Here is a 15,893-nt window from a genome sequence, read left to right as displayed (position 1 = left end):
ATGAGAATGCGAAAAATATTATAAAAATTGAAACTCCAAAACTTATAATTTAATTAAGAGACATTTATGGCATTAATAGTTTTCTAAAAAAACATTAATAATTGGCAATAATAATTTAGCAATATAGCACTAATAGTTCTAATTTTAGATGACTCTCTCCTGGATTATTGAGAACTGTGTTGGAGATTCCTCAGTGATTGCTGCATCATCTGAAAAAACCCCGTGAAAGTGAGCTCTGTTCGAAATTAACAGAATGCTCAAGTATAGAGATTTAGAAGAAAACAACCATTTCATTTAATGTTCATTGAAATCGACCACATCAGTATTTACTCATGAATTAACGGTAGCGTATTGCTAATGTACGAAGATTTGAGAAGATAATATAAGCATCTTATTGGTTTTTCTCTTAATGATTGTAATGGACGGTTTAATTGCTTTTAAATAATTATAAAAATATCACAGTTTATTGACCGAACATAGTGAGGAGTTTCTTTTGTATGTCTGTATGTAAAGCAATTACGGCCAAACGCGTTGATAGAATTTGACGCCATTTGGCAGGAATATTCCTTTTCAACTGCGCGTCGATGTATTCACAAGGTTCTTTGAAATTTTACATTTTAAGGATAATATGAAAAGAAAAGGAATTCCTCCATACTCTGATATCACTGTATATATATCATATACACTGAAGATAGGATTAATCAGTCTATAGAATTATCCATAATCAATAAGCTGACAAGTGGATTACACAGATGTCTGGAAAAGCCGTGTCAATTTCTATTAGGTCTACAGTTTCAATCAAAGACCTTAAATAGATATGCATCTTTAAGGTCTTTGGTTTTAATATTTTGTTTTGCAGTCATCCTATTGTATCAAGCAAGCAATTTCTGTCTATCTGTTCATATTTTTATATCTGGTTATTTATGTTCAACGGATCTCGAACGATTTTCACGGAATTTGGAACATAGTAGGTTTATGATATAAAAATTTGATTTCACTAGGTCTCATCCCAGGGAAAACTCGCTGAAAGTACATGAAAAGGATATAACGATTATGCATCCTTGGAAAAACAGATGATAATTTCGTCCTCTGTCGAAACAGAAGATGTGTGTGTGGGAGAGAGACAGAATTATTTCCAGCTGTGTAATCAATCAGCAAGAAATATTATCTAGAAATTTTAATAGACTTGATCAAAATAATCTGATTTGTTGACATGAAATGATAATCATTCTAAACTAGAGAATATCATAATTTTCAAAGTTATTCATTATTTGACAATTTTAAGTGATTAGTGAGTGTTATTTTGTAATTCAATTTGGTTTCTAAATATTCTAAATTAGAATTTTTTTTTGTTTTTAAATGTTTGGACTGAAAATTGAACCTGAATTCAAGTGTATGGAACATACCCTACTTTCTAGACTATAGTTTATAACTCAAAATTCGGGGAAGAAACAGTTTAGGGATGTGCCTGTTAGTACTTCTCCAATCATTATAAAGAATATTATGTTCTGTTTATCAATAGTTTATCAATAAATAACGAGCGAAGCTCGGTGTCCCGATATTGGTATAATTATGCGTGTCCATCATTATCAATAATCTCACTTTTGAAAAAACTAATTCAATAGTTGATTAAAAATAATCAAATAAACTAAAAATAATGCTGAAGAAATTATATTTTTTATCGTAAAAAATTAATTCTCATCAGATGGAAAAATTATCACAGAACTGGATGGATTATATCATATGGAATACAAATTCAAACGGGAACTGAGTTTGTTAACTTTTCACAGATACTTGTGGATGAGAAAACTGCGTGAGGTCTACTGTTCGCAGAACTACTAGTTACATTCCAGTACAATTATTATCTTGTTTCACAATTCAATATCGGGGCACCGATCTTCGCTCGTTATTTATTTATTGATAAACAGAACAAAATGATCGGGGAAGGACTAACAGGCACAGCCCAAAACTGTTTCTTCCCTGAATTTTGATTTTGAGGTCGTGTTTATATTTTACAGCTGGCTATACGTCAGTTTATGAATTTTGGGGATGAGATATTTTCCACAGATGCACTCGCTCACTCACTTCATTATCCACAGACGACGAAAGTCTCAGCTATTTTTCCAAGGATTAATAATTATCCTTTTAATGTTCTTCAGCGAGTTTTACCAGCGATGAGACCTAGTGCAATCGAATTTTTATATCATGAACCTACTATGTTCCAAATTTTGTGAAAATCATTAGAGCCGTTTTCGAGATCCGTTGGATTTAAATAACCATATAAATATAAAAAAAAAATAAAAAGAAATTGCTTGCTTAATATAATAGGATTTCTAAGTAGAGCTTGCCATACAATATTGAAGTTGATTTCATTCAACTTTATATACTTTTCGAAGTTTTTGTATTCTACTCATTTCCATTGACAACATGCTCACACATCCAGGAATTCTATCTTATATAAATATGCCTCTACATCCCTATATTCCAAGAAAAGGGTAGGCTATTTCTATGTTGAGGAAGCACATACTAAAATTAGCTTAAAACAGTCAGGTAGTTTTTAGGGAATATGAAAAGATAGATCAATTATTGTCTCAAAGGTCTATTGCTGGTTTTCAAATAATAGGAAATTCAAAATGAAAAACAGTACTAAAAAATTTTATTATTATCAAAATACTCAATTTTCGAGTATATTTACCCTCCAGTAGACTATATTCAACACAGTAGAACCTCTATAATTTGTAGCTTACGGGACCAAGCGTTTAATACAATTATATATCAAGCTCTGCAATATCAATATATTATATATCAAGCTCTGCAATATCGAGGCTGATAGAACAAAATACGAAAAAATTGTATTATGGATACTGATCCCATCATTTATAGTAATTCATAATATAGCCTCTATGAATGGATATTAGAAAATATTGTTAAATATTAATTTGACATACTTGTAAAAGATTTCAGAGATCAAAACAACTGTTCATGAGCGAGTTATTTAACCCAGGGTGTCTCTAGTTATATTATTATATGTGAATCCATAGAGCTTTCAATAAACTCATTACTGGAGTTATCAGTTACAATTGCATATTAGTGTATCTATCTTTATGGGAATAGGCTACTAATTACATTGTTTTTGATGGCAAAACTACGAATTATAGTTATCGAGAGGTTTCAGTGTACTCACTAATCTTGACAATTGAACTATCAAGTGAAGTTATTTTTGTTTTGTGTCAAGAAATTTACTAATAGCTCTATTATTTATGCTCCAAATAAATGCAGAAAAGAGAGACAACTGCACAAAATAGGAATGATATATAACGAATTATACAGTTACAAGATAAGTCATCGCCTGATATTACTACGAAGAGAGATAGAAAAGAGTGTTAGGTTTAAGAAATAAATTGTCAATTGTCTTGTTAAGAATAGCCTACAAATGGGGATTCATCAAACAATTACCATTGTTTGAAAACAAGACAGCTCTGACCTCTGCGTAGTACAGTCCGTCCAAGAAGTGTAACTTAACCGTCTTGTTTTGGAAGAGATTCGATGTGTCTGACTTTGTCGTTTCTGTACGAATGTAAAAGTGTCCGGGTTTGGCGCCTAACGCACACGCCAATTCGAGTCTTTTTCAAAACAGTCTTTCCCTGTTACTGGCGTACGGTGTCACTGGATGAGATAGTCGCTGTTCACTCCTGTCAGGTTCTGGGTATGTCGGAGGACTAAGGTGGCACGTACCCTCTTGAAGCGCCTTGCTAAGACTGCAAGTCATATCCAAGTCGTGTCAGGAACATTGCTTCTGTCCTGGGATCTGGTGATCTGTATGTTCCTATTATGATGAGGTCCATCAGCTTCAACTGTATCTTTACTGCTATTGTCTCAAAGATCTGCTCAACTGATCCGTATGGCTCTTTCAGGTCTATTTATTCTATTCTAGTTTTCAAGCTGTTCTTCTTGAAGATTACTATTTTATTTTGGAGTCCGGTATCTGTCTTTTTGAGCATGTATAAGCTATGGTTGTATGCCCTGAGAGAATTCAGAAATAATGCTTTCCAACTTGTAAATAACCTCCATTTTTCTTGCAATCATCCCAGATAGTCGATAGTTTTCCTTTTTCTGTATAATTATTTCCTTCCTTAATTTTGTAATATCCTGCATATATAGATTGATGATAGCATAAGATTGATTCATCTGATTAATAATTCCAGTATTATTTCTGGAATTATGTATTCCAGTATTTATTTATTTATACATTGATAGGTACAATATAATTTTCAACTCTGAATGATTGGGAAAGGAACAACAGGCTTAAAGCCCGAAACTGTTTCTTTCCCAATATTTGGATAGGAATTGTCCAAAAATAGGTTATGTTTACCAATTTATAAGTTTAGTCCTATTTTGAGTCCAAATAATAAACTATCAATGAATTAATGAATAATGAACATTATTTGCGTCAAGTAAGGAGGAGACATACATAGCTTCTCTATTTATTTGCAAATCGGAATCCTCACAAAACCATTGATTATTATTTCTCAAATTCTTCATATTATCGTAATCAGTTATTCCAACACATTTGATGTAGTGCCATTGGTTGTCATTGCATTCACAGGCAACTGCCCTGTCGTCATCCTCAACCAGAAATGTACTTATTTTGCAAGGGTACTGTGTGTTGGGTTCTTCTTCTTCCTACATTGTTTCATTTTTTTGCACTCTTGATTTTGTTATTTTCATTTTTGAAAGCTTTTTATGGTCAAGTTACAATATAAGTTGACATGACACTAATAGGTAGCAACTCTAAGTTATAACATTTATAGAAACACTAATCTTGAACATAAAGTTCATCACATAATTATATCACAGCATTTATTTGTCATGTTCACAGTATTTGCATTAGAGAAGTAGATTGTAGGTTATCCACCGATTTGTTGAGTATATTATAAAAATATGTGTTTCAATATCGTATGTATCACAGTAAATTATTTAATTTAGCACAGTTCATAGACTTAATCATAATTTAATTTTGAAACTGAGGACTGAAACTGCAGGTAAGAATTCCTATTTGGAATCGGTCAATGTTTAATAATTTTATTCTCGCAGTGAGTTCAATTATTTTGAATTATTATTGAATTATTTTATTTTATTAATAGATTCAAAATTTTGTATTATTTATTCAATAAAATTAATTCGAATTAAATTCAAATTTTGCAGACAAGATTTTTCTTAAACAAACAGTATTGTATTCAATGATCTGTAATATCATTTGTATAGTGGAATTTGTCATGTAAGTGATATCATTGAATAAAACTTGATTTAATTTGAAATAACCTAACTTATGTATGAAGTTCAAGAGTTTGGTATTGAAATATATTATAAACTGTATATTTGGTCCATAGTTCGAGTCATAATATTATGAACTTTCTAAGAAATCAATACAAAAGTCCAAAAAACGACCAATAGCATCATAGCCACCTCCAATACAGGTGGATTAGAGGTGGCTATGCCAATAGGAATCATGCACTGATATGTCAAGCCCAACTATTCCTTGCAATTCTACATAGCCTACTGGCTCATGTAAATCTAAAATGAGATACCTTGATCTCAGCAGCCCACCTTTAAGCCAAATTTAGATGAAACAATTTGTAGAGATGTAATATTTCAATAAGAAAATCCAAATTTCGTTCAATAATTATGAAGTTCAAGTAGAAGGCATGAGAAGATCTCACCAAATTTGTCAAGTCGTGTCGAATTAGGTTAGTCATGCTTACTTACGATTGGCAGTTTTCTAGCACTTTCACTGTCAACATTTTAAAATTATTTATGAACATGTAATATTATTTCACGATTTTATAGTAGCAAGAAATCAGAATTGTGATTTAATTTTAGAAAACTGAACTTCAAATACGGAGAAAATTTCCAACGACGTGAACAGCAGCCAGTGCCTCCTCTTCAAAATTACTCTATAGGCCTACTAATCATTGGTCTCCCATTCTCTCGGAAGAGTTTTTCAAATTATTATTTGAAATCATATAAACTTCTTGATGGGCCTAGTCTTGAATGTTGTAAAGTATAATAGGAGGAGGTCTCTTAAGTTGTTTGTTGCTAAGAGATTTTTGGGGCTCAGCATTCACTTTTCTGCTCATTTTCTTACGAGAACTAACATTGCGCTTAGGCCTATTTGACGACTGAGTTGGAGATGTATCTGTATAAATACTGAAATAGATGTTTGGAGATGTATTTTCAAGTTGATAAATAATAATAAATCTTGTACCTGCAAATTTTTTTGTGCAGCCAACTCCTCTAAGACCACATTCATATGTTGACATTGCTCCGCCCAGTCAGCAAAAAAGTGAACAACTACCAATTGATCTCTGAAACACAAAATTTACTTGAAGGCCTGTTTATGAACAATATTAGAAGAAATTGAAAACTACAGTAAGTTATTGGATATCAAATAGGCTTATAAGTTGAAAATAATTGGCTATAAAATTAATTAGCTTTAAGAAAATTGTTGTCAAGATTATCAGAAACTTTCCGGATGTATCTTTCCATTTGTACAAATAGGCTATTGTGGTACATGTGAATTAAAACAAAATTGAACAATGGCAAGATGACAAATAAATTATGCAGGACGCACCACAATACTTTAATTAGGTGGTAATATAAAGAAATATAATGAAGTTTAACAATAAATTATTACTATATTTATATTAAATAACTACCCTGTAAACACCTTCTTGAAGCAGAAGTCTTTAAATGATTGAAATAAGGCGTTGGCGTTGAAGTTAGATGTTGTGCTAACTCAGCCTACCTACAGAATTTTAAATGCTATATCTTTCAATTCTTATGATGATTGATTTGGTTTTATAATTTGATTTGAAGGTTTTCCTTGATTATTCAATTAAGTTTAGGCTACAATATTATACAAGTAGCCTAAATAGTCTAAACCACGGTATATTGAAGAATTTTTTCTTCTTCTAACTACCGTTGCCTAAACACTTAGGCTAGATTTTACCAAACATCAAGCTCTTCGCTCTATCTTCGCTCTATCCATAGTAGCGTCTACTGATGTAGGCCTACGGATTAAAATTTTACAACAGTTACTGTAGGTAAATCTTTAATAAAAAAAAATTCAGAGGAATCAAATAGCCTAATAGCTGGCATAATAATTTAACTTGAATTTTTATAGGCTGCAAAAATTAATAAGGTAATTAAGATAAGAATAGGCTACACTAAAATAAATTCAAAACAAACATTACGTCTTGAAGTTGTCAAATTCCTCCTTCCTTTTTAGTTCTATAACACTCATGTTGAATGAATAACTTGACCTATTACACTCTAAATATTTGAAAACTATTATTAACTTGTCTAAAACTAAAAAAAATTAGACAATAAATGTTTGGTACAATGAAGTGAACGTCTGATGTAATGTACCGTAAGTCCGTAGTTCAGTTCACTCCGTAGTACTGAGTACTGTACTGACCGTAGGGACGTTCCGATACTTACTGGTATCGATACTTTGCTTTCGATACCGGTGGTATCGGTATCGGTATCGAATGATTCGATACTTTACTGGTATCGATACGCAAGTTGGAATATCGAAACGGTATCGAATGGCGAAATGGGTAAAAAAGTAGTTCACTTCAATTAATTACATAATCATAAATAAATTGTTATATCAATCTTAGAAGATTATAAGGATTAATATAGATGAAAATTATAGTACTGAATTATAGCCCAGTGTAGCAGTTACCAGACATTATGACATCACTAATAACAAACAGTACATAACTGACTCAAGCTCAGTCAATATTGGTTCAAAAATTATCAATTTGATCTACTATTAAGACCACATTTATAATTCTTGAACAAATATTCCTACAATTTGAAATCAAATTGATAATTTTTGAACCAATATTGACCGAGCTTGAGTCATTTACACATCTTTAGGGACGTTCCAGTTCCGATACCACCATTCTTTCAATACTTGGTATCGAAAGGAGGGTATCGTTATTAGTAAAGTATCGAAAGAAACGTATTGATACCCTTATCGTGCCCTTATTGACCAAGCTGGAGTCATTTTTCCATCTTGCCAGAGGGTCTTCTTTGTTTCGACAGACTATTGAGACTATACTTGATAGATTGCAGTTTTGCAGTTAGTAGATAAGTATTTTAGTTGGTAATTCCGATACTTAATGCTCACTCGATGCTTGTGGTATCGGTATCGATACTTTTCTTTCGATACTCGTGGTATCGATACTTTTCTTTCGATACTTTACTAATATCGATACTCTCCTTTCGATACCGACTCGATACCAAGTATCGAATGAATGGCGGTATCGGAACGTCCCTAACTGACCGTCAAGAGTTTTTAGGTTAGGTCGATCTAATCGGAATTGATTCTAATGCCTTCTATATATTTCCCTGCTTTGAATTGAATTTGAAAGTTTTAGATATAATTGTGATTGATGTAACTATTCATATTATATCACATATCACTATTATATCATATTGTGGACTAGGTTATAGTAAAATTGATTTTCACTCAAAATAAGCATGAAGAAGAAGTAACTTATGCCAAGTCTAGATCAAAAAGGCAGTGTTTTGTAGATGCTCAATTTAACCTCAATTTAATTTCTAATAGAAATTGATGTTTTGCTAACTTATTTAACTGTGTCGTAAAACATTTAATCCCTAAACATCTATATTATTTTTGTTTAGAAGGAAAATGGCCCTTCGAGGTAATCTAATATTTCGTTCCATATATATTTCTAGTAAACTTATTTATAGTTGTTATGCAAGTGTTTTTATAGTGTTGTAAGTTTTGCCCAAAAAAGCTGAAATTTTAAATATCCTATATAAAAATGATCTATAAAAATATATCTATATTAAAATGATTATAATATTATAAGACCTGGCTGGCTCAGGTTTTGTGCCAAGAGTTTTCAGGTCTTATCTGATCAATCTCAGGGCATCTGAAATTTTAGCAACTGTTTTATGGCCGCCGCAAGAGCGACGCATTAACTTAACTCAATTAAATTCATTTTTTTATTTGTCACAGGATAAAAAACAGTAATCATTGACAATAGTCATACACATAAAAAGCATAAAACTTATAACATTTGCGTACAAAGTTGTACTTGATAAAAAGTCTCCATTCATTAAAGTTTTTATCCGAGTTTATATTAATTTATTGGCATACCTCAGAATGCCGCATCTACATGTTGGTTCAATAAAGACCAATGTCGACCAGCTCCAGTATTTACTGTTTGGATGGGTGGTTTGTGCACTGGTCAAATTGCTGGCTGGGTCAGCTTACTGGACCATCGACTAGGCTAATATGGAGATGCGGCATACGACTTAATATCTATTTGTTAAAATCATAAATAATTAGAACTTTTTGTAAAAAAATGGTCTTTTGACTAGCTTATTTCCAGTACCGTATTACGTACCAGTAATCATTGAAGCTCAATTATTGTAAATGGGAGAATAATGTTGAAATCTAGTCTAGGTATAATATTGTAGATGATCTATTGGAATGGGATGAGCATATATAGCGTAGGCCTACACAAATAAAAATAAGAAAGCTCATTCATAGGTTAAAATCTACCAGCTTCGTCATATTTATACTTGATACGATAGAAGATACAATAAAAATAGTACACTTTTAAGATACCGGTATGGACTGTTGGTTTGGAGTGCAGCAAATTACAACTTCATAGATTTAATTTTCAAAGCTCAGAAACGTATTCTTGAAGTTATGACGAACAAAAACAACTGTTTTCTAACTAGTAAATTGTTCATCGAAAGCAAAGTTCTCAGCGTCAGACAGTGATCTGTAAGTTTATCAGTTTTAGTAATTGATATTAAGAAGAATAAAAATTCTACTGATTTAATTTCCCATAGCTACAACACCAGAATTTGAAATCTGAATTCATCTCATGAAAACACATCTTTTGGTCAGAGATCAGTAGAATATTTAGGTTCTAGAATTTACAATAAAATCCATCAGATCGCAAAGGACGAAATAAATATAAATCTATTTAAAATAAACTGGTTATATGCAGATACTGGAGCTCATTGTAAATATATGATATAGGATAAACTACTGTCATCTTTCTATATATACTAACAAGTATATATATCTACCACTCAACTACTATCTCTATCACTTCACTTATATAACTACATCACTATTCATACTAAAATTACTGTTCATATTTTTTAAATTATTTGTACATGTTTTAGAAAAGAATATTATGATTACCCCAACATATATCATTCTAATGGGGTATTCTAATTAGGACTAAGTTTATTATAAGCAACTCCTTTTGAATGTATAGGCCTATTATAATAATTAGGTAGCCTTTATTTTTTGGGAATAAACTCCTCTGTTTGCAATTCATTGACCATCAGAGAAATTATCAATCGTTAAAACTTATTAAGCTGTTGGATGGTCTCAATTTTTAGCGTTGCCTGGGGAATATGATATAAATATTTTTTACTTTCCTTGCCCTATTACCATAGGTGAGGAATTGCTTTCCAAAAAAAGCTACCTCAATTTCTAAATTCATATACGTTTCAAGGTCCCCTGAGTCCAAAAAAGTAGTTTTTGATATTGGTCTGAGTGTATGTGTGTCTGTGTACACAATATCTCATTTGCCAATTAACGGATAGACTTTGGATTTCCAAGGCTTCAGATACAATTTAAACGAAACATTCCAAGTGGAAAAGATTGAGCATGGAAATCTCTACAATTAATGTCCAGTAACATTTTTACCTAATATTGAAAATAAGCTCGAAATTCGAGAAAATGTCATTATTCAATTGCAAACTTAATGAGAGGCAACTGATTAGGTGCATTGGGGTACATTGATTCCAATGTACCTAAAATGTATTCTAGGTACCTTGGTTGATTCTATTTAATAATTCACTGGAAGAGATAGCAGAATTGATCTCGTCAGCTGATTGATTTTAAATTGGAATGAAAATTTTCATAACGGCAAGGAAAGTTGTGTGAGTGCGCCACACCAGATTTTTTCCTTTTATACTTTTTGTTTTCAAAGTCTGTATTGAAACTACTTCTATTGTAGCTACTCATATAGCTACCACTCCTACTAGTAGTTCTGTAAACAGTAGACCTAGCGCAGTTATAAACCGCAGCCTCCTATTATACTGTCCAGAGTAAATCCTGTATGTAGTGTCGGCGAGATATCGGTGTGAAAACGGCTAATGGCTGTTGGGGTTGGTGTATCAAAAATTCTAACATCAAAAGCTAATCTCCTTCAAGACATACTGGCAACAGGACAGCCCAAGTTTAAAGCAGAGAAAGTTTGAGAGACAATACTATGTTATTTTAGTTATTAATTGCATGCGTTATTGCACGAAATCAATAGTTCATAAAAATGAGGCATGCAATTTATAGTCTACACAGCAGCTGATTTTTTACCAAGTTACATTGAGATATTGAATTGCATGCAATTTATAATCAACTCGACAGCTGATTTATGATGAATAATTGACCGAGCGAAGTGAGGTCTAAGGCCTCGTACTAAGAATATTTCGGTACACCGGTTACAGAGCTCGACCGACTGTCAGTGCGTACGTCAGTCGCGCTTGAACTTTCCATAGATAATCCATGTATCCGTTCAGAGCAGGACTGACGGCACGTATGCGCACGGTCAGGACCATGCGTTTTATACAGCGTACAAAGACCATCGGTCGAGCTCGTGCGCATCCGTTCCATCGGTCGACTGACGCGCTATTGAAACAAATAGAAGCTTTCAGAGCTGTACTGATCAGTAGCCCGATCGCAACATAACCAATGTGCTGACACCTCTGCCCGAAAATCAGCTGATATTGAATTGAATAGAATAATGAATGATTTCAATTAATAGTGTCATATTTGAATTCAGAGTTTTTCTATAAATTTCTTCAATAATTTCTGAATTTTTTATTGAAAAAATCATATATTATTAATATTATCTACATTTATTTGATCCATAGCTTAAAGTGACTGCAAGTATTCCCAATGTTGATACAAGCTCGAAATAACTCATCAAAATTTCTGATGGACATTCTGAGGTAGTTGTAAAATGTATCTTCACCCCAAGCAATGATGTATATAATGGTACTAAATTTTCCTTTGAAATGCTCTTTGGGCGACCATCGGATGTACTTGGTATCTACTTCTTTTAATCTTTCGTTTACGAAGATAATAAGCTGCAATTGAACAATCTGCAAAGGCGTCCATTTTGTGAGTCAGAAAAACTGATGTAGGGTCAGGATGGTGCATACGCACTGACGGTCGGTCGAGCTCTGCAACCGGCCTAAGATTCAAGTCGACGGTTTGGCATTTCTCTTAATGTTTAAATGTTTATATGTTGCGCATTTACGGCGAAACGCGGTAATAGATTTTCATGAAATTTGACAGGTATGTTCCTTTTTTAATTGCACGTCGACGTATATACAAGGTTTTTGGAAATTTTGCATTTCAAGGATAATATAAAAGGGAAAAGGAGCCTCCTTCATACGCCAATATTAGAGTAAAAAATCTGGTGTGGCGCACTCACACAACTTTCCTTGCTGTTATAAAAATTGATCACCTGACGCTAGTGTTCCCGCGCATCTCAAGTCTACTATTCAACGATTTGAGCCAGCTGGTGACAGGGCAATAACGCTGGAGACACACATGAGGTCTGCTATCTCTTCATAGTGAATGATTTAATAGAATCAACAATGATTTGCAATTGATTAATCATATTTTCTCGAATTTAAAGCTTATTTTCAATTTTAGGTGAAAATGTTACTGAACATTAATTGTAGAGATTTTAATGCTCAATCTACTCCACTTGATTTTTTTTGTTTCAATTGTATCTGAAGCCTGATAATTGGGAATCTATCTGCATTGATGGGGCGGAGCTCCTGAAATATTTACAGATATGGGACTTGTGGCAGTTGATAGAGCTTATCGATGACTATTTTAGGTATGAATTTGATCAAAATCGTTGGAGCCGTTTCTGAGAAAATCACGAAAAACCCTGTTTTTGACAACATTTTCGCCATTTTAGCCGCCATCTTGAATTGCATTTGATCGAAATTGTTCGTGTCGTTTCCTTATAGTGAAAGGACCTTAAGTTCCAAATTCCAAGTCATTCCGTTAATTGGGAGATGAGATATCGTGTACACAGACGCACATACACTCATACACACGCACACACACACACACACACACCACACACACACACACAACACACACACACACACACACACATATATATATATATATATATATATATATATATATATATATAGACCAATACCCAAAAACCAGTTTTTTTGGACTCAGGGGACCTTGAAACGTATAGAAATTTAGAAATTGGGGTACCTTAATTTTTACTTTCCTTGCCCTACTACCATAGGTAAGGAAAGTATTGCTTTCCAAAAAAAATTAAGGTACCCCAATTTCAAGTTTTCTATACGTTTCAAGGCCCCCTGAGTCCAAAAACATGATTTTTGGGTATTGGTCTGTGTGTGTGTGTGTGTGTGTGTGTGTGTGTGTGTGTGTGTGTGTGTGTGTGTTTGTGTGTATGTCTGTGAACACGATAACTCCATTCCTAATTAACCGATTGACTTGAAATTTTAAACTTAAGGTCCTTATACCATGAGGACCCGACAATAAGAAATTCAATAAAATTCAATTCAAGATGGCGGATAATTACTAAAAAACCATGTTCTTCACGTTTTTCTCGAAAAATGGCTGTAACGATTTTCTTCAAATTTATACCATGGATAGCTATTTATAAGCCCTATCAACTGGCATAAGTCTCATTCCAGGGAAAATTTCAGGAGCTCCGTAATATTCTTGAGAAAAATGGCGGATAATGACTAAAAAACCATGTTTTCACGGTTTTCTCAAAAACGGCTCCAACGATTTTCTTCAAATTTATACCATGGATAGCTATTTATAAGCCCTATCAACTGGCATGAGTCTCATTTCTGGGAAAATTTCAGGAGCTCCGTAATATTCTTGAGAAAAATGGCGGATAATGACTAAAAAGCCATGTCTTTCATGGTTTTCTCAAAAACTGCTCTAACGATTTTTTTCAAATCCATACCCTGTATTGTTATTTATCAGCTCTATCAACTGACATGAGTCTTTTTCCTGGGGTACGAATGGGGGGTCCACCCAATCCTTGAGAAATGGACTTTGTAACCTCCTTCTCGTGCATGAGGTAGGTAGGTAGAGCAGTTTATAAAAAGAACACAGTCATAGTCAAGATATTTCATCTGTAGAACAGCTGTTTTGACGAATTTCAAATAAAATCATCGAATTTCACAATTTACATAAAGGAAAAAGTACTCTGCAAACAATAATTGTACATAGGTACACATATACAGTAGTCTGATCGTAGTTGCAAATATGTTGCCGTCAATCGTCATTATGTTATTCCCCTAAATTATTCTCGTTTGATAATGAGGCTTATAGTTCAATGAGCAAGGAAAGTTGTGTGAGTGTACCACACCAGATTTTTTTCGGAAAGCAATACTTTCCTTACCAGTCTGTTGCTGTATTTCCATAAGGTCTATAGTTTCAATCCGGTACTTGTGGATGAGAATACTGCGTGAGGTCTACTGTTCACAGAACTACTAGTTTTATAGTCTGATTTTCACTTTCCTTGCCCTATTACCATAGGTAAGGAAAGTATTGCTTTCCGAAAAAAATTAAGGTACCCCAAGTTCTAAATTTAGATACGTTTCAAGGTCCCCATCTCCCAATTGAAGGAATGACTTGAAATTTGGAACTTAAGGTCCTTACATTCTAAGGATCCGACACGAACAATTTCGATCTAATGCAATTCAAGATGGCGGATAAAATGGTGAAAATGTTGTCAAAAACAAGGTTTTTCGCGATTCTGTCGAAAATGGCTCCAACGATTTTGATCAAATTTATATCTAAAATAAGTCATTGATAAGCTCTATCTACTGCCACAAGTCTCATATCTGTAAAAATTCCAGGAGCTCCGCCCCATCTATGCAAAGTTTGATTTTAGATTCCCAATTATCAGGCTTCAGGTACAATTTCAACGAAAAATTCCAAGTGGAAAAGATTGAGCATGAAAATCTCTACAATTAATGTTGAGTAACATTCTCACCTAAAATTTAAAATAACCTTGAAATCTGAGAAAATGTTATTATTACAATTGCAAACTGTTGGCAACTGTTGATTCTATTAAATCATTTACTATGAAGAGATAGCAGACCTCATGTGTGTCTCCAGCGTTATTGCCCTGTCACCAGCTGGCTCAAATCTTTGAATAGTAGACTTGAGATGCGCGGGAACACTAGCATCAGGTGATAAATTTTCATAACGGCAAAGAAAGTTGTGTGAGTGCGCCGTACCAGATTTTTACTCTAATATTGGCATATATGAAAGAGGCTCCTTTTCCCTTTTATATTATCCTTGAAATGCAAAATTACCAAAAATTAAACCTTCAAATTAAACCTCTAATTACCAATTAAACCTTGTTTATACGTCGACGCGCAATCTAAAAAGGAACATACCAGTCAAATTTCATGAAAATCTATTACCGCGTTTTGCCGTAAATGCGCAACATATAAACATTAAGATAAATGCCAAACCGTCGACTTGAATCTCAGACCTCACTTCGCTCAGTCAATTAAAACTACTCATATTGCTTTTTTCCAGGACCTCCACCAGAAACCGAAGATCAATTACGTCTGAGGTTTCAAGTAGAACTTGAATTTGTTCAGTGCTTGGCTAATCCCAATTACCTCAATTGTAAGTATGGCATCGCTAATAAAAAACATAAGTAGTCCTAATAGATCTGATTAGATCAATGATAACTTAAGATTGATTGATTGATTTTATTATGACG

General features: G+C 33.3%; 2 protein-coding genes across 3 annotated transcripts in view; one reads left to right on the top strand and one right to left on the bottom strand.

Annotated features, from left to right (window-relative positions):
• The window catches only part of LOC111048799 (glutaredoxin-3), a 65,522-nt gene extending 58,044 nt beyond the window's left edge, over positions 1-7,478 (bottom strand). Inside the window, exons 1-2 of the mRNA XM_039419954.1 lie at positions 7,254-7,478; positions 6,266-6,365 (exon numbers count right to left, since the gene is read on the bottom strand). Coding sequence (XP_039275888.1) covers positions 6,266-6,365; positions 7,254-7,303 — 150 coding nt within the window. The 5' untranslated portion in view covers positions 7,304-7,478. The remainder of the gene's footprint in view (positions 1-6,265; positions 6,366-7,253) is intronic.
• A 1,097-nt stretch (positions 7,479-8,575) lies between these two features.
• The window catches only part of LOC111059326 (mediator of RNA polymerase II transcription subunit 31), a 53,429-nt gene continuing 46,111 nt past the window's right edge, over positions 8,576-15,893 (top strand). Inside the window, exons 1-2 of one of the 2 annotated variants that reach the window (XM_039419950.1) lie at positions 8,579-8,735; positions 15,704-15,796. In XM_039419950.1, coding sequence (XP_039275884.1) covers positions 8,723-8,735; positions 15,704-15,796 — 106 coding nt within the window. In that variant the 5' untranslated portion in view covers positions 8,579-8,722. Of the gene's footprint in view, positions 8,736-15,703; positions 15,797-15,893 lie in introns of both variants that reach the window. The other variant, XM_039419951.1, reaches the window with a different exon arrangement.

Source organism: Nilaparvata lugens, chromosome 2, assembly GCF_014356525.2.
Source record: "Nilaparvata lugens isolate BPH chromosome 2, ASM1435652v1, whole genome shotgun sequence".
In the NCBI taxonomy this organism is placed as follows: domain Eukaryota; kingdom Metazoa; phylum Arthropoda; class Insecta; order Hemiptera; family Delphacidae; genus Nilaparvata; species Nilaparvata lugens.
Note: the sequence above shows the minus strand (reverse complement) of the source record. Positions and strands in the feature narration are given on the sequence as shown.